Source organism: Cervus elaphus, chromosome 12 (assembly GCF_910594005.1).
Source record: "Cervus elaphus chromosome 12, mCerEla1.1, whole genome shotgun sequence".
Taxonomy (NCBI): domain Eukaryota; kingdom Metazoa; phylum Chordata; class Mammalia; order Artiodactyla; family Cervidae; genus Cervus; species Cervus elaphus.
This window is the reverse complement of record NC_057826.1, coordinates 76,592,580-76,611,351: the sequence shown is the minus strand read 5'-3', so window position 1 is coordinate 76,611,351 and position 18,772 is coordinate 76,592,580. Positions and strand designations below refer to the sequence as shown.

The following is an 18,772-nucleotide window of genomic DNA, read 5'->3' as shown; positions in this document are numbered from 1 at the left end:
GGAACAGTATGGAGGTTCTCCCTGCTCTGCCCTCCCCAGATTAAAAATGGAATGGTGTCTGCAACCTGAAGTCTTATCCTTCCTCAATTGCTTAGAAAGGAGGTAGCACCTTTGTGGGGAAAGAGATAGTGAATAGGATCCTATCTGGTTTTAGTGGTTGTGGTGGGAAAGATAACAGCAAATTGACTGACAATTTTTTTTTTTAATTAAAAATAGAATTACTACATGATACAGAACTTCCACTCCTGGGTATTTATCCAAAGAAAACAAAAGAGCTAGTTCAAAAATATATAGGCACCCCAGTGTTCACAGAAACATTATTTACAATAGTCAAGATATTGAAGATATCTCAGTGTTCATTCCTATCATAGATGAATGGATAAAGAAGATCTAGATGATAGATAGATAGATCAATATAGATATAAATAGTGAAATATTACCATAAAAAAATAAAATCTTGCCATTTGGGACAACATGGATAGACCCAAAGGGTATTATACTTATTAAAATAAGTCAGAGTGAGACAAATAAACTGTATATTTTAATACATATATGTGGAATCTGAAAAACAAATATAACAAAACAGAAACAGACTCACAGATATAAAGAAACACCCAGTGGTCACTGGATGGGAGAGAAGTGAGTGTAGGAGTGAAATAGGTGAAAGGAATTAAGTGGTACACACTCTCAGTTATAAAATAAATAAATCATAAGTTTGTAATGTACACCAAAGGAAATATGTCCAATATTTTATAATAATTTTGTATGGTATGTAATTTATCAAAAATATCAAATGACTATCCTGTACATCTGAAACTAATATAGTATTGTAAGTCAACCATGTTTCAATTTTAAAAGTTTTAATTAGATAAAAATGTGGCAAAGTAGACTTTGGGTGTAGGATTAGTTGAAGGATCTTGATACTGAAAGGTGGTTGCTGAACCACGCAAAGATGCCAGGATTCTTGGCCTCTGGAGGAGAAGTATTCAATCTAGGGCCAGAGACGAGGCTTGATTGCTCAGAGCTTTTGTGTAATAAAGTTTTATTAAAGTATAAAGGAGATAGAGAAAGCTTCTGACATAGGCATCAGAAGGGGCAGAAAGCGTACCCCCTTGCTAGTGTTAGCCATAGAGTTATATACTCTCTAGTTAGTTATTACAGTGAATCAAAAGAATGTCTGGAGGATGTAAAGACCTCACTAGACCTACTCTCATAATTTACATTTTAAGATAATAGGATTAGCCAGAAGGTTTTTTCCAGAGACTGTCCTCAAGCAGGATACATTATTGTTATACAATCCTAAGGAATGTAGAGGGGAAAAAAGTTTGTCCTTTCTTCCTCCTTGAGAATTCCAGACACCTCTCTCCTTGGGGACCCCTGGACTTCTTATCAAGCTGCCTAGGAATTGACTCTCTCAATACAAATTATTCTGGATTATCTGGGTAGGTCCTATACGTAACCACGCATCCTTTGCTGACACGGGAAAAAAAAAAAAAAAGACTATCAGATATTTTTCTAGAAGGAAGAGTTTAGCTGGGATCAGCAAAGGATTGCTATTTGGGGTCTGCAACCATGGCAAGCCTCATGCAAGTCCCCACAGGACAAGAGAAGAAAGATTTTATAGAGAAGAAAAGGAAGTTGGGAGTGCTACTGTAAACAGACATTTACATTTGTTTACATTGGGATGTCCCTGGTGGTCCAGTGCTTAAGAATCTGCCTTCCAGTGCAGGGGATGTGGTTCAATCCCTGGTAGGGACCTAAGATCCCACATGCCACCAGGCAACTAAGCCCATGTGCCATAACTAGAGAGCCCATGTGCTGCAACCACGGAGCCCACACACTCTAGAGACAGTGCTCCACAACAAGAGAAGCCCCTGCACACACACACACACACACACAAACACACACTCACACAAACACACTCACACACACACACACACACTCACACACAAACACACACACACAAAATAAACAGAGTCCATGGTTTTTCACTGGCCCAGTGTTTGCCTGGAAAAGAGGTGGCATCTTTCTTCTGCCCTTTAATCCTGTTATCTTCACAGGGTATGAGAGCTCTCCCTGTCTCCTAACTCTATTTAAATGAGTTTCTGTTTATTTACTAATTTCCTACACCTTAGAAGCAGAAGAGTATTTGACTCCAAAAGAGAAAGGAGCTGAGGTGGTAGAAGAGGTTGCAGTGATTCAAGGAAGGGCTATGACCCAAGGATTCCAAGTGACCTCTAGAAGCTAGAAAAATGCAAGGAAATGGATTTTTCTTTAAAGCCTCTAGAGGAGACCTACCAGCCAGCCAAGCAAAATTGATTTCATACTTCTTCAGCCCAGAACTATAAGAGAATTCATTTGTTTTAACTTATCATGTTCATATTAAACATTGAGCAAACATTTTTTGTTTGCTTTCCACAGTAGTAGGATGGCATGTTAATATTTGCAGTTGTCTGTTGGAACACTTTGTGGTGAGGCAGACTTGAACATTCTGGAGAAGGCGACTAAGCTGGATAATATCTTTATTGGAGTGATTTCATTTAATTCCTTTCACTTTTTAACATTTTTTAGTTCAGCTTGCATGCTCTGTCACTCAGTCATGTCCAACTCTTTGAGACCCCATGGACTGTTAGCCTGCCAGCCTCCTCTGTCCATGAGATTTCCCAGTATTTCCCAAGAATACTGGAATGAGTTACCATTTCCTCCTCCAGAGGATCTGCCCCACCCAGGGATCGAATCCATGTCTCCTGTGTCTCCTGCATTGGTAAGCAGATTCTTTACCACTGAGCCACCTGGGAAGCTGTGGTTAAATACTGATTTTAATTCTGTCCTTGTATCAACTACTCTGCTAGTTCCCAGTTCGAAGTTTCTAGTGAAGAAGGAGACAGATTGAGAAGGGGAGATAGAGACCGAAGTCCGTAACCTGTAGGGCCAAACAGTGTCTGTGGTTAAAACTGTCCTGATGCAGGTGAGTAACATGAAGCACTGCAAACGCCCTGTGGGGGCCTCACGGTGTGACTGAGGCTGGAGGAGGGGCTGAGCCCCAGGAAGGTTCCTGTAGAGGCTGCAGGTGCCTGGGGAGCACCGTGCTGCGCAGCACAGAAGTAAGTGCCCGAGTCTGTGGTCTGCGGAGAAGAAATGTGCAGTGAGCTGCGGCGTTCTTTGGGGACTGTCGTGGCGTTTAATCTTCCTTCCTGCTTTGTCCCTGAAGGAACGGAAAACAGGTGGATGAGGTGGCCCCCGGGGTTCTGAAGATACCACTGCACATCGTCTGGGAAGGTGGAGAAATTACACCGCAGAGTAAAGCTGGCTCCCTCCTGCAGACTCAGGGCTGGGGGACTCTGCACCACATCCATCCCTCTCACACCTGATGAAAAGGAGAGAAACAGTCATAGGTGAGGGTCACAGAGCACCGGCAAAACCCGGAAAGTACACCCCCAACCCCATAAATGATAAGGATGGAAAGTCTGCAGGACTTGTCAGCTCCTCTTCCTCCTTCAACAAAAGAGAAGCTGCTCATTCCTTCAGATTCCCCTGTGGGGCAGCCCCAACTCACAGCAAACCTGGGCAAACAAAAGCCCCAGTACAGTGTCCACTAGCCTTTTCATGACGCTTTGCCTTGTTGCTGGAAAACATTCACAAGATACTTAGCAAACCCTGGGTGGTGAGTGTCATGACTTGTCTGGATGTTTCAGCTCCTGCAACCAATCAGCTCAACCAACAAACCCTGCTCAGCTGACACTCTGTGACAGGAAGCCCCACCCTCTGATCTCAACTGAACAGGTTAAAGAGGGGTGAGAGTGGAGGGAAAAGGTGACATTCAATGTTTTATACATAATTTTGAACTTGTGAAATGGAAGTTCCTATTTTCTCCTGATATATATTAATAAATAAATCTTAGGCAATAAAAGTGGAAAAAAATCAGAAAAAGCTGGTATCTATACTTCAAAATTTTCCATCTTACCTTTTGTTTATGACTCCCTGTTTGATCCAGGGGACATTCCTGAGAGCTATGGATAAAGATAACAACATAGATAAAGATAATAACAATCAATGTAAATATAGATATTTTGCATTATGGTCATAAATGTCTAGTTCTTGAATCAGGGAATAAGGCAGAGCTATTAATTGAAAGGAATATTCATCAAAAAGCATGCTTCTTATATGCCGATAATGATTTAGCTTTTCTTCACACAAAATTATTCTCCTCTATTATTACTAACCCCATTTGAAAGAGTCTTCCAGGGGATTGAGCGGTAAAGAATATACTTGCCAATTCAGGGGACAAAAGAGATGGGGATTCGATCTCTGGGTCGGGAAGGTCCCCTGGAGAAGGAAACGGCAACCAGCTCCAGTATTCTTGCTTGGAAAATCCCATGGCCAGGGGAGCATGGTGTGCTGTAGTCCATCGGATGGCAAAGAGTAAGACCGGACTGAGCGACTGAGCGACTGAGCACATGAAAACTCACAATGAGTTTCGGAGGTAAGAGGTAGATGGGCCCCTGGGCTAGACAGCTGGTACTTGTTAAGCAGAGTAAAATTCAACCTTTGTTTTCCCTACACACTCCAAATACTGAGGGAAGAACCAATTCTACCTTGTTGGAACTGTTCCTTTGACTTGCTTTTCACTGCTTTTGTTATTATAATCATATATAATGGGCTGCCTCAGAGAATCAGCCCCTCGGCCTGACAGCTAAAAGGCTTTTGTTCATGACCTATCCACTTGTGGATGGTAGGAAAGAAGAAATCAATACATCCCCTGCCTGAGGCTTGCCATTCTAGGAGATGTTTACAAGATTAAGTTTGCCTTTTTAATTTGTTTCCTCACCTTCCCCCACCCTGTTCTGTAAAAGAACCTGCCATCCAGACCCAGACAAGATGATTATTTTGAGACATTAGTCTGCCATCTTCTTGGTCAGCCAGCTTTCCAAATAAACTCCTTGCCCACACACCTCTTCTCTCAGATTCATTAACCTGTCATGCTAATTAGCCTCAGTAACCAAGACAATTAATGGCAGGAGCTGAGCTCTACTAGAGTAAAAAAGTGACCACTTCTGAGGTCAAAAGGTCAAGGAAAACTGCAGGCACAGAAAGACTCCTCGGAGCTCAAAAAGGAGGTGGCATGGCCTCATAACAGATGATGCCAAGCATCCCACAAAGCTCTGTGCTGGAATCCATCTTGGCAAAAAGATGCACATGCATCTTTCAGGAGTGTCTAAAACAGGTCTGATGTGGGAAAAGGAGAGAGATATCTGGCCAAAGATAAACACAGACCCAGAAGAACTGCCCCCTATGGATGACTTAACCACCTCTTCACTGCACTCCTCATCTTCCTCCTCATTAGGGAGGATGCCCTTGTGTCTCCTGCATTGGCAGGCAGATTCTTTACCACTGCACCACGTGGGAAGCCTATTAATGGAGACTGAAGAATAAAGGAGAACTTTTTTTGCTTCACACTATATTGTGTTTGGAAAGGTCACCCATATACATCCTTAAGTGCCAACAGTAATTAGCTCAACCAGTCCCAAACGCTTTAGTCAAAGAGTTGAAATCCTTTAAGGAAAGAAGCTTCTTAGGATACTAGCAAAATAGTCTGGAGATAATGCAGTTAGAAATAAGGCATTGTCCTGGGTTTTTTGTTTGCTTGAGAGATGAGATTGATATTGTAAAGCAAATTCTCTAACTTGTGTTATATCAACTCACATGGCCAATCTCAAGCTATTATATCTCAGCCCATCACTATTCCAAATGACCCAGCAGTAAGTAGCTTTCTCCAGCTTGTTGAAAATTCTATGGCCTCATTTTCCCTAGAATTCTGATTCTAGAGGACAAAAATGCAAAATTTCAAGAAACAGGATTCTTTCCTTTGCAAAATGATAAGGAAAATAAATAGAAAAGACAAGAAAAAATGAAGAAAAGAAGAATCTAAGATGCCCATGGGAACCAAACACTTCCAGGATTCTGTATTGTCTGTGCTGTTTGCCTTCACAGAACATGCCAACCTCCTAATACAACAAAGACTGAGCTACAGGGTCCAGGAGGTTTGTGTTCAGCTCCTCCTGCAGCCCCAGGCACTGTGTCACTCAGAGCACAGAAGGACTTGGCCGAGTCTTTCCAATGAGCTGGTATTTTCCTCAGGTGGAAGGACTTCTCACTCTTCCTAAATTCAGCCTCAAAACCTCTGATGGCTGAAACAAGATTGTCTCCAGACACGTACTTCAGGAGAAGCTGGGGTCCTTGGTCCGGGTACTGCACATACCAGAGGAGGTATGGTGAAACAGAAGATGAGTAGCTGCACCTCAGCTCCAGACAGGCTCCTTCAGAGACAGTGATGTGGTCATCAGGCTGGGTCACTGACTGGGCTCCAGCTCCTGCTGAAACATCAGTGCTGAATCAGTGAACTCAGCTAAAACAAAAAGTCTCTATTCAACATGGAACAATATTCCATGTGTGGACAAAGCAGTAAAATGGAGTAATACTCAGAAACAGGAGCATCTCAAGCATCAAGGTGAACACCAAGGTCATAGTGGAGCAGTGAAGAGGCAGTGAGCTCCTTTCTAACAGGTTCCCCACAAATAAGTTTGAAGACTGGCTGACTTGAACCCAGGTTTCTCTGAAGTTAAGAATGACAAAGGATATATATTTCTTCTGATGGAGATTGTAGGGAGGTTGTTAGGAAGAGAAGCTGTCTTAACAAAATGCCTATCTCTGGTGTCTGAGATGTTTTACGTCTCACTGTGTTAAAAATGTTCAGAACATCTCTTTAAACCCGAGGGTTTTGTGAGGTTCTGATCCTTCACAGAAAAGCAATTTCCAATTTAGGCAGCAGTGCCCTCCAGAGGCCAAATAGAGAACTACAGAGAAGTTCACTTTTCATTAACATGCCCCACCTTTTTACTGCCCTTCTATGGTTGAATTTCAAAGCATTATGATTATGTACAGAAGAGGATTTATATGTTGTCAGCCTTGAACTATTTGGCTTTTTAAAAAAACAGAATTGTGAGTTAAAAATGTCCTGTGTTACTGTATAGCACAGGGAACTATATTCAATATCCAGGGGTAAACAATAATGGAAAAGAAAATAAAAAAGAAAGTCTATATATGTATAACTGAGTCACTTTGCTCTACAGAAGAAATTAGCATAACATTGTCAATCAGCTATCCTTCAACTTTTAAGTGTTGGATACAAAATAATTTTTAGAATGAAACATAAAATCACAATGTTATAATTTTTTTAGTTTCCAGATTTAACTGAACCAGAAGGATATAATCCAATATATTTCAACTGCAGAAAGAGAAGAGCCATTAATCCAGAAGCCTTCACTAATAAAGGTGAAATTCAGACATTCTCAGTTGAAGGAAAACTAAGAAAAGTGGTCACCAGAAGACCTATCCTAAAATTATGTCTAAAGGAAGCTCTATAAACAGAAATAAAATTATAAAGGAAGGAGTCTTGAAACAACAAGAAGGAATAAAGAATACAATAAGCAAAAATATGGATAAATATAATAGACTTTTCCTCTTGAATTTCCTAAATTATATTTGGTAGAAATATTTTATAGCATATTAAATGTTATATAATAACATATATATAAAATAATATAATTGTATATCTGGGAAAAATTATAACACTGTCTAATGAGGCTCTAGATACACATGGAGGAAATACTAAAGAAAATTATTTTATGAATGGGGAGAATAAATAAGTGTAAAGGGAGGCAATACTTATACATTACATTCAAATAGGTAAAATAATATTACCAATAGCCTGTGTTATGTAAATGCAATAACTGGAGCAACCATATAAAAACAGCTATACAACAAGACACATCTAAATGCTATAGGCAGCCATGAAATTAAAAGATGCTTACTCCTTGGAAGGAAAGTTATGACCAACCTAGACATATTAAAAAGCAGAGACATTACTTTGCCAACAAAGGTCCGTCTAGTCAAGGCTATGGTTTTTCCAGTGGTCATGTATGGATGTGAGAGTTGGACTGTGAAGAAAGCTAACCACCAAAGAATTGATGCTTTTGAACTGTGGTGTTGGAGAAGACTCTTAAGAGTGTCTTGGACTGCAAGGAGATCCAACCAGTCCATCCTAAAGGACATCAGTGCTGGGTGTTCATTGGAAGGTCTGATGTTGAAGTTGAAACTCCAATCCTTTGGCCACCTGATGCTAAGAGTTGACTCATTGGAAAAGACCCTGATACTGGGAGGGATTCGGGGCAGGAGGAGAAGGGGACGACAGAGGATGAGATGGCTGGATGGCATCACCAACTCAATGGACATGAGTTTGAGTAAACTCCAGGAGTTGGTGATGGACAGGGAGACCTGGCGTGCTGCGGTTCATGGGGTCACAAAGAGTCGGCCACGACTGAGCGACTGAAATGAACTGAACTTACTGACATGCTATCGGAGCTTCTCTTGTGACTCAGACCTTAAAAGAATCTTCCTACAATGCGGGAGGCCCGGGTTCAGTCCCTGGGTCGACACAATGCCCTGGAGAAGATAATAGCTATGCACTCCAGTATTCTTGTTTAGAGAATTCCGGTAGGCTACAGTCCATGAGGTTGCAAAGAGTCAGACACAACTGAGCAACTAACAGACACACACACACACACACACTAAACACTGCAGATAAATTGAAGTGTAATCCTAGAAAATGTTGAATAATTCACAGGAGGTTAGAAGGAAAAACATAAGGGACAAAAAAAAAAGCACACAAAAAATCAAATAAAATGGAAGTCTGAGCCCTAAAATATCAAGACATTAAAAACAAGTGATCTACACACAGAAACTAAGACACAGAAGTTGATCTGAACACACAAGTGACAAAACAGTTCAGACAAAAAGTGGATTAAGAAACATGACCCAACTATAACTGTCTGAGAGAAATTAATTTCAAATAAGACATGGTCATCTTGAAAGTAAAAGGATGGGAAAAGATGTATTATGCAAACATTAATCAAAGGAAAGTATAATGGCTATATTAACATCAGATAAAGTAGACAGACTCCTGAACAAAGAAAATTACCAGAGACAGAGAAATATTATCTACTGATGAAGAGGATAATTTACTGAGAAGACATAGAGATCCTAAATGTATATGTACCAACTAACAGAGCTGAAAAATAAGTGGAACAAAAATTAAAGCTAAAAAGAAAAGAGACAAATCTAGAAATATAGTTAAATACTTCAATATTCCTCTCTCAACAACTGGTGGAATAACTTGCCAGAAAATCAGCAGATGTATAGAAGAACTCAATAATAACACCATTAACCAGTAGGATTTAATTATCAGCTATACAACACTCCACCCAACCAGAGGAGAATATACTTCTTGTCAAGTGTCCGTGGAATATATACCAGGTAAATCCAAACCTTGGGACCTAAAAAAACTCAACAAATCTAATGTAAAAGAACTGAAATATAAAGAGTATGTTCTCCAACCACAATGAAATAATAGCATAAATAAATAACAGAAAGATACAGGAAAATTCCCAAACATTTGACAACCAAACAACACACTTCTTAATCATCTATGGGTCATAGAGAATGTCTCAAGGGAAATCATTGAATTTCCCATGAGTTGAATAAAAATGAAAATACAGCATACCAAAATTGGGGGGACACAGCCAAAGAAGTATTGAGAGTGAAATTTTAGCACCACATGCAAATATTAAAAAAAGAATAAAATCTCAGATTATCTAAGCTTCTATCTGAAGAACCTGGACAAGGAAAAGATAAATTAATCCAATACAAGCATAAGAAAATAATAAAGATAAAAGGAGAAATCAATGAAATTTAAAAGAGATAAACAGTAGAGAAAATCAATGAAACAAAGAGTTGGTTCTTTAAGAGGATCAGCAAAACTGACAAAGTTCTAGCAAAATAGACGGGTGGAGGGGAGTGGGAATAACAGGGACAATGTCAGCAGGCTAATTAGCAGTATGGCATCCTATGTGATTGGCTAAGGATGAACATTTGCCTTTCTCCAGTTGGTCCTAGGCTTCTGTCATAGCTCAGTTGGTAAAGAATCTGCCTGCAATGCAGGAGACCCTGGTTCGATTCCTGGGTAGGGAAGATCTACTGGAGAAGGAATATGCTCCCCAGTATTCTTGGGCTTCCCTTGTGGCTCAGCTGGTAAAGAATCCACCTGCAGTGTGGGAGACCTGGGTTTGATCCCTGGGTTGGAAAGATCCCCTGGAGAATTGAAAGGCTACCCACTCCAGTATTCTGGCCTGGAGAATTCCATGGACTGTATAGTCCAAGGGGTCGCAAAGAGTTGGACTCGACTGAGAGCCTTTCACTAACTAACTAACATTAGCAGTTGGTCCTGAGTTGAATGAACTTCCGAAGTATTATGCTAAGTAAAGTAAACAATGCCAAAATGCCATGTATTGTAAGATTCCATTTGCATAAAATGCATAGAATAAGCAAACCCGTGGTCAGAAAGCAAGTGGGTGGCTCCCAGGGACGTGTGCGTGGGAAGGCGGGGGAATGACTGTGTCATGGGCGCGTGGTTTCCTTTCCGGGTGATGACAAGGTTTCAAATCTAGATAGAGGTAGTGATTGTGCCATGTTGTAAGTATACTAGACGCACACTTAGGTGTTCATTTGAAAGAGAGAATTGTGTGAAATGTTGCTTAATCTCAACAAAACTACTATTTTTTTACTTTTTATTTTATATTAGAGAAGAGCTGGTTAACAATGCTGTGTTATTTTCAGGTGTACATCAAAGTGATTCTGTTATACATACACATGTATCTGCTCGTTTTCAAATTCTTTTCCCATTTAGATTGTAAAACTATTATTTAAATTGAAGTTGATGAAAATCTAACAATCAAAGAATTCACAATATAATTTTAGATCATTTTAAAATATTTTTTTAAATTAATTTATTTATTTTAATTGGAGGATAATTACTTTACAATAGTGTGATGGTTTTTGCCCTACATCAACATGAACTGGCCACAGGTATACCTGTGTCCCCACCATCCTGAGCACCCCTCCCACCTCCCCTACCACCCTATCCCTCCAGGTTGTCCCAGAGCGTGGGCTCTGGGTGGCCTGCTTCATGCATGGCACTTGCACTGGTCATCTATTTTACCTATGGTAATATACATGCTTCAATGCTATTCTCTCAAATCATCCTACGCTTGCTAATTGCCTCTATCTGGAAGGAAAGTCAATACAGAAAACCCCTTAATGGAAGAAGTTTCCTCAGCGCCAAGCCAGGACGTGGTTGGAGCCCCATCTGCAGTCTGAGTCCTGGGAACAGGCTCTCTCTGCGCACTGGGGCTCACAGCTCAGAGGTCGGTGGTCGAGTCACTGTGCTGAGAAGTCGCAATGTGTGAAGCACTGTGTCCTGATGGTTTATTCAACAAGACTGTAATTCTTCCACTTGTTTGCTCGTTCTGATTCGCCTGAATTGACAATAGGGATGTGAGCCCTTTCCCGGGATCCTGCCTAAACCACTGCAGGAAGTGCAGAGCGCTGTTGGTGTAACTGCAGTTGAGATCCACGCTGTCTCCCTCTCTCATGCTCAGAGCTTCAGGACTCTTGACTCACGTCCTGCTTACTGTTCACCCCTGTTCAGAAAGAAAACAGAGACAGGCTGGTCAGCGGCTGATTATTCTTGGAAACTAACTTAAGTTTACTTTTTCGCTCTCCACAGGAACTCCCAGAAACCATGCAGGTACAACTCCCTGACTTTCTGTCTTCCCTAGGGAGGAATATCCGGGAGTCGCCCATTCTTTGCCCATTTCCAAATCCCTCTAACTCACAGTTTAGTTGTAACCAAAGGATGAGCAGGCTCAGGAATTTGTCCATTCCTTCTGTCATTTAGACTCACTGGAGAACTGAATTCTTGTGTCTGTAAAATATTCAAGGACTCGCAGGATAAAAGACCTGCTTTACTACCTCTTGTGTTCAAAACTTTCTACAGGAAACACAGAGTCAGCCCAGCCAATCAGAGCAAGTCACAGAGGCACGGAGGAGGACGCGCTAGAAGCCCATCTGCCAGGAGTGCGAGGTTGCCATGGAAACACCACCATCTCAGGGCTAAGCCCAGCCTTGCCAGAGAAATGTTTATCTCTTCCCCTCCTCCTAAGGAAAACAATTTATAACACATCAGATTTGCAGAATGTGGCTAAGTATGTACCTAGAGGGGCTTCTCTGATAGCTCAAACAGTAAAGAATCTGCCTGCAATGCTGGAGACCAAAGTTTGATCCCTGGATGGGGAAGATCCCCTGGAGATAGGAATGACAACCCACTCCAGTATCCTTGCCTGGAAAATTCCATGGACAGAGGAGCCTGGTGGGCAATAGTCCATGGGGTGGCAAAGACTCATACAATACTGAGTAACTCATACACACAGGTACCTAGAGAGAAATGTAAGCATAAATGCTTATGTTAGAAAAGAAGAAATCAAAAGTTTTACTGCACAGCTGCAGCTGAACCTCTTCAAATTCCTGTAACTGCTCCCTCCTCTTGCCACTTCAGTTCTTAAGAATTGTTTTCTTTAATTCACACTTTCTTGAAAATCCCTTTCTATCATTTCTCAGCCATCAGGTTGCAAAAAGAGTTAAGAATCATAATATTCACATTCAATGTGTGTGATATATCAGGAAATGGGCACTTTCACATCCTATACCTGAAGTATAAGCTAAATAAGATTCATAGGTGCTATTTTCATATCATTGGCCAGATATTCCACTTGTCTGAGAATTTTTTAAGAAATAACCTTATAAATACATTATAAAATTGCATATTGTATGCAGCAAGGATATTTAAATATCCTTCAATACAAATACTCAATATGTTATGATAGATCAGTATTATACTATACAGTTGTCAAAAGAGTAAGTAGACTTATTTCTGACTTGCAAAGGTTTTTTGGACTTATTCAAACTGGTTATTTACATTTTAGATTAATTCTTGTTGGAGTATAGCTGATTTACAATGTTATGTTACTTTCTGCTGTATAGCAGAAAAAATTTTGAACTGTTTAATTCTGGAGTTTTTATTTTTTAATTCTCATTTTATGTTGCCTGCAGCATTTATCTCAGAAATCCCTTCATTTTTAAACATGTTTAAGGCTCAGTTTCCTTACCTGAGGATAGATTAATATTACTTTGTGGGTTTTAGATTACAGAAGGAGTATCTAAAGAGCTGAGCAATGGACCTGGCGTATGGTAGTGGTTCAATAAATGATAATAAAGACTCTGATGTTGAAGATGAGAATGACAAAAAGACAGCAGGTAGAAACAAGAATCTCATGATAATTCTCGGATCTATTCCACTGAAGACATTGGGCAGACTATAAAGCTAAAAACCCAAAAGATCAAAACTGAACAAAACCAGGAGGTATGGATAATAATACCTGTGTCTCTCTCCTTGAATCAGGAAGCTTCCACTTCTTTCCTTCTTTGTAAACCCCACCACCTCTTCTTCTACCCACAAAGGAGAAGTGAGGAGGGCTGATTCTGTCATTCAGAGTCCATTTATGAGTAAGAAATTGAAAAAAAAAGCGAAAATGCTAGTCGCACATTCATGTCCAACTCTTTGTGATCCCATGGACGGTATCCTGCCAGGTTACTCTGTCCATGGAATTCTCCAAGCAAGCATACTAGAGTGAGTAGCCAATCCCTTCTCCAGGGGATCTTCTTGGCCCAGGGGTTGAACCCGTGTCTCCTGCACTGCAGGCGGATTCTTTACCATTTGAGCCCCCAGAGAAGCCCAGGAGATGAGTTCTCAGTCTAACTTAAACACAGGGCTCCAGAGTCCACTTATTCTGCTTCTAGCTCCTGCATTTTGAAGTCTTTGCCTACCTGTGATAAATGCATTTCTATAGAGGGCTAATTTAGTGCCCTGGGATGGGCTGCCTCTTCTTTCTATTTCAGCCCAGATGCCTGAAAAGTAAATCAACTCTTGGCCAGTTTGAGGTGTGTCCTATCTTTCCACCTCACCCTTGTAGGAATTCTGAGCTTGCTATTCTGGATTCAGAAGGAAGTAGGAAACTCTACTTAGGCATGAACCTTAAGCTCACCTTTCCTAGAGGTAATCAGAGGACCAGTGATATTAGGTCCTGGAGGTAATTAGGTCCACGGTCAGCTAAAAGTCCTTCTTCACTTTCTGTTTGTCTTAAGCTAATATATACAGCATCTTCAGGAATCTTCCCTGTGGTGAGCAGGGCAGGATTTGGCCACTCTTAGGTCCCACTTCAAATGGAAATATTTTAGTTGAATAATAATGAATATATGACATATCAAAACATGTAAGATGCAGCAAAAGCAGTACAGAAAGTTCCTGACTTATTGTTTTCCAACTTTACGATGGTACAAAAATAATATGGATTCAGTAGAAACTGCACTTCTAATTTTGAGTTTTGTTCATGGGCTAGCATGATGCTGTCTTTTAATGCTGAACATCAGCAACAAGTTGCAGCTCCCAGTCAGTTACTCAATCGCAAAGGTAAACAACCAACACACAACCCTTCTGAACCTAGACAACCACTCAGTTTTTCATTTTCAGTACAGTGCCAAATAAATTATATGTGGTAGTCAGCATCAAATTATAAGATAGGCTTTGTATTAGATAATTTTGCCCAACTGTTGGCTAATATAAGTGTTCTAAACATGTTTAAGGTAGGCTAGGATGAGCTATGATGTTCAGAGTTTAGGTATATTAAATGAACTTTTGACTAAAGGTATTATCAGCTTATGATAAGTTTTTTGGCACATAACATCATTGTAAGTCAAGGAATATTTGTAATTAGAGACAAATTTATGAATTTAAATTATATTTGTCAGGAAAAAAGAAATGTTGAGAATTAATAGGCAAAGTTGCAACTCAAAGAACTGGAAAAAGTAGCAAGTTAAAATAAATGGAAGTAAAGGTAGCAAATAATAAAACATGGGCAGAAAAGAACACAATTTGTCAACCATCATAAGAGAAAACTAAATATATAAAGAACCCTTTATCTGTTAAACTAACTTAATCCATAATTTCAGGATTATTAAGTTTCTCCCATAAGGCTATGCTTACATGGCCTCACTATAGTGAACTTTCTGAAAATTTTTTCTAAATCATTAAAAACCCTACACAAATTCTTCTACAGGTAGAAAAGAAGCCATAAATTGCAAGTTACCTAATGAACCATTACAATCTTGATACCAAAATCTGACATTAACATGGAAAAGAAAAAGTTGAATACTAGTATCATTCAGGAAAATGGGGGGAAAGTGCTCAATAAAATAATAGTAAATCAATGTTTCATTATGTAAAAAGGACAAAACAACATTCCTAAGGGCACTTAACTCTAGATATGAAAGTTGGTTTCACATTTAAAAATCAATTTAAATAAATAAAGAATATTTATCAAAAACACTATAATTAATAATCACAGTGAAATATTGAATTCTTTACCTCTGAGTTTGGGAATAAATAAGAAGAATTCTATTCAACATTTTATAGGTGATCTTAGCCAATTAAGTAGGACTTGCTATATCATTTGTGGGGTGCAGTTAAAATGAAAATGCAGAACGACAAGTGGGCTGGGGAGTCATCTCCTAGGACCACTGCCCAGACCCCAGACCTACTGAAGAGCTTTCCATCAGTGAACACACAGAGGTGCTAGGCGAGTGGTCCCTGGAGAGGACATGGAAGCTCTACAGTTCCTCTCACAAACCTGACCCTACACGTCTCTTCCATCTGGATATTCATCTGTATCCTTTATCATAGCCTTTTATAATAAACAGGTAAAAATAAGTGAAATATTTCTCCTAGTTCTGTGAGTCATTCTAGAGAATTAATTGAGCCCAGGATTTTGTTTTGTTTTATCTTGTTTTGGGAATCTTCTATCTACAGTCTTTTGTTCAGAAGCACAGTTGATCACTTGGGCTTGTGACTGGCATGCCCTTTTCAAGTAGAAAATGTCAGAACTGAGTAGAATGATAGGATACTCAGGTGGGATTGCAGAGAATTGCTTGGTATGGGAAAAAACACATTTGTTGACCAGAAATGTTTTGTGCGAGTAGTAAAGGAGACTCATAGGAAAGAAGGACATAATAGGGCAGAACTGGGTTTTCCCTACACAAGAAGGGAAAATATCTGTTTTTTTCCCCTCACACACAGCTTTTTTTCACAATAGCACAAAACTGTAATCAATCCAAACATCCCAAATATCTACTTCTGGGAGGATGGATAATTAAATTGTTAGATATTCATATAGAGGAACTCTACACATCAGTTAAAAAAAGAACAAACAAGACATACACAAAGTGACACCAGTGAATTGCAAAGATATTATTCTGAGTGAAGAAAGCCAGAGATAATATACACTATGCATGTAGATATTAACAAGTGTAAAATTTCATTGAGTTCTAAGCTTCCGTTTTGTACACTTTATTATATGTGTTGTACCTCAGTTACAGAGAGAGAGAAGAGAAAGCCAAGAAGCATTTTGAATGTGGAGATAAATGTCAGTGTCAGCACCTGAGAATAAAAAGTGGTTCCTCTGGGGAGGCAAAAATAGACTATGTGGAAGAGTGAGAAGAAAAAGAGAGTGCTATTTGATTTTGTAAATAAATGAGAGTATTATTTTGATTAAAAAATTTTATTTTTAAAAAGGATGAAAAAGTGAGAATCTCAGATGAGATGAGGTTGAGAAACAATCATTGGCTTTATCACCACCAAAGCCACTGGTTTAAGTGAGAGCTTCTCACGGAGTAATGCTCACAGAAGTCAGGTTCAAGGAGGGGACAGTAAGTCTAGACAGTCAACTAATTTGATTATTAAGGAGAAGAGAAATGTAGTAATAGGGCTGGTGGAGATATGACCTTAGAGAGTATATTAAAATGGGAAAGATTCTCTTATAGATGTGTGGCCAGATTATTATAAGAGAATGCCAAAATATTTATTTTAGGGAAGAAGTTTCCTGTGGCATCTTTTCAAGGAGCCCAAGACTGGAAACCAAGACTCCATACCACCACTATCCCTTTCGAATCTACACAGGCGAAGCTCTGGGCTGTTTAAAAGAGCAGCCTGGTTCATGTACAGACGGGGGGGACTGTCTAGGATCCTGGACAGAATGCCCAGTAATCTCTGCTGTCTGGCTATGTCACAAGAGTTCATTGTCCATAGGACCACTTGGGAAGAGGCTCTGGGTGCTCGGGAGGAAGGAAAACAGCAAAGACGCCCTTATTCTAGAGCCGCAGCCTCAGGGTTTGGGTACTGTCTGCAGGTGCCTGGGGAGCACTGTGTCTGCACAGCGCAGAGGTAAGTGGCTGAGTCTTCGGGTTTGGGGGCTTCGATGTGCAGAGAACTTCCCTTCTTTAACAAGGTGGCTCTCAGTCTTTCTTTCTGCTTTTCATCCCCAGCTGAGTTAAGAAGGAAGAGGAGTTCAGGGCCCTTCCCGGGGTCTTGTCTATACCACTGTAGCCCTCTGAAACCGCTGACGGTGTGGCTGCAGTTGAGGCTGAGACTGCCCCCCTCCTGGGTTCTCAGGGTCTGAGGACTCTGCTCCACTCGGTCTTCTCCACGCAGCCCTGTTCAGGAGAACAAAGTCAGAAACAACACAAAGCTTTCCGTTCAGCAGTGCTTAAAATCCCAACACAAAGCCTGGGATGAGCAGTGTCTAGACTCCTCTCTCTCTCCTCCCCGTCTTTGGAAAAATGTGCCCGTAAGTTCTCACCTCTTAACCGGCAACTTACATCCAAGCTGAAGCCACAAGACCATGAATGCACATTCCAGCATGTTCTCCATCCTGCCACCTCACTCTTGATGCAATTTTAGTGATTCCAAATCTTCTCCCCTGAGGGGCTGCTCCTGTGTCTTAGTTCTTCTCTAATGCACAAGAGAGCCTTTCTGCTGGGCTCAGCCAGTCAGGAGCAAATCCTCAAGTAGCTTCATGCTTTTGACTTTTAAGACACTGGGAAAATGAAAGGAATGGAATCACTGCCCCCTGGTGGTCACAAACACAAACATCTCACTGGACAACTATGCCACCTACAAAGACAAATATTGAGGGAAGGACATCCTTGATGTTGGTGGGCACAGTACATAGGAGGTCTAAAGCAGTAATCAGAAAAGCCTTCTCTGCCTGCAATTTTAATCATGTATTTGTTCCTTGGATGTACTTTAAAACTAAACTGCTACCAAGGGTTATGGGAGTTGAGCCCAAGCATCAGTGTAATGGGGCTTCTTAGGTGGCACTACTGGTAAAGAGCCCATCTGCCAGTGCAAGAGATGTAAGAGACGTGGGTTCAATCCCTGGGAGGGGAAGACCCCCTGGAGGAGGACATGGCCATCCACTCCGGTATTCTTGCCTGGAGAATCCCATGGACAGAGGAGCTTGGCAGGCTACAGTCCACAGGGTCGCACAGAGTCGGATGCGAATGAAGGGGCTTAGTAGCAGTGGTATTGGTGTAATGAACTGTGTTTCCCTCTATGGTACACAAGAGTCTCAGCAGGGGAGACCTTAAAAAGACCAGAGTGCTGAGAGAAGCAGAGGGATAGAATAGTTGTGCATCTGTCTGGAAAGCTCTTTGACAGAGAATTGGGAATATAAGTTAAGAAATCCATTTCTTCAAATAATTTTATGTCTGGCTTCAGGGACCAAGCATAACTAAAACTCAGGGTCAAGAACTTGATAGATCTTGAGAGGACAGAACAGGCGATCATGGCAGAGGAAAAGAAGAGCTCTCCAATGTAGACATCAGACAGGTCAGAAAGTCACAGGGCAGAGTGGGTAGCAGAAGATAAGTA

General features: G+C 40.6%; 1 pseudogene and 2 gene segments (V, D, J or C); all 3 read right to left on the bottom strand.

Moving 5' to 3' along the window:
* Positions 1 to 2,948: 2,948 nt before the first annotated feature.
* On the bottom strand, positions 2,949 to 3,640 carry LOC122705777. The segment is given in 2 exon segments: positions 2,949 to 3,367; positions 3,557 to 3,640. Coding segments are annotated over 2 exon segments (471 nt in total).
* Positions 3,641 to 11,024: 7,384 nt separating this feature from the next.
* Positions 11,025 to 11,891, bottom strand: LOC122704650 (annotated as a pseudogene).
* A 5,260-nt stretch (positions 11,892 to 17,151) lies between these two features.
* LOC122704630 overlaps positions 17,152 to 18,772 on the bottom strand; it is a 42,599-nt gene continuing 40,978 nt past the window's right edge. Inside the window, 2 exon segments of the V gene segment in view lie at positions 17,152 to 17,553; positions 17,719 to 17,936. Coding sequence covers positions 17,207 to 17,553; positions 17,719 to 17,770 — 399 coding nt within the window.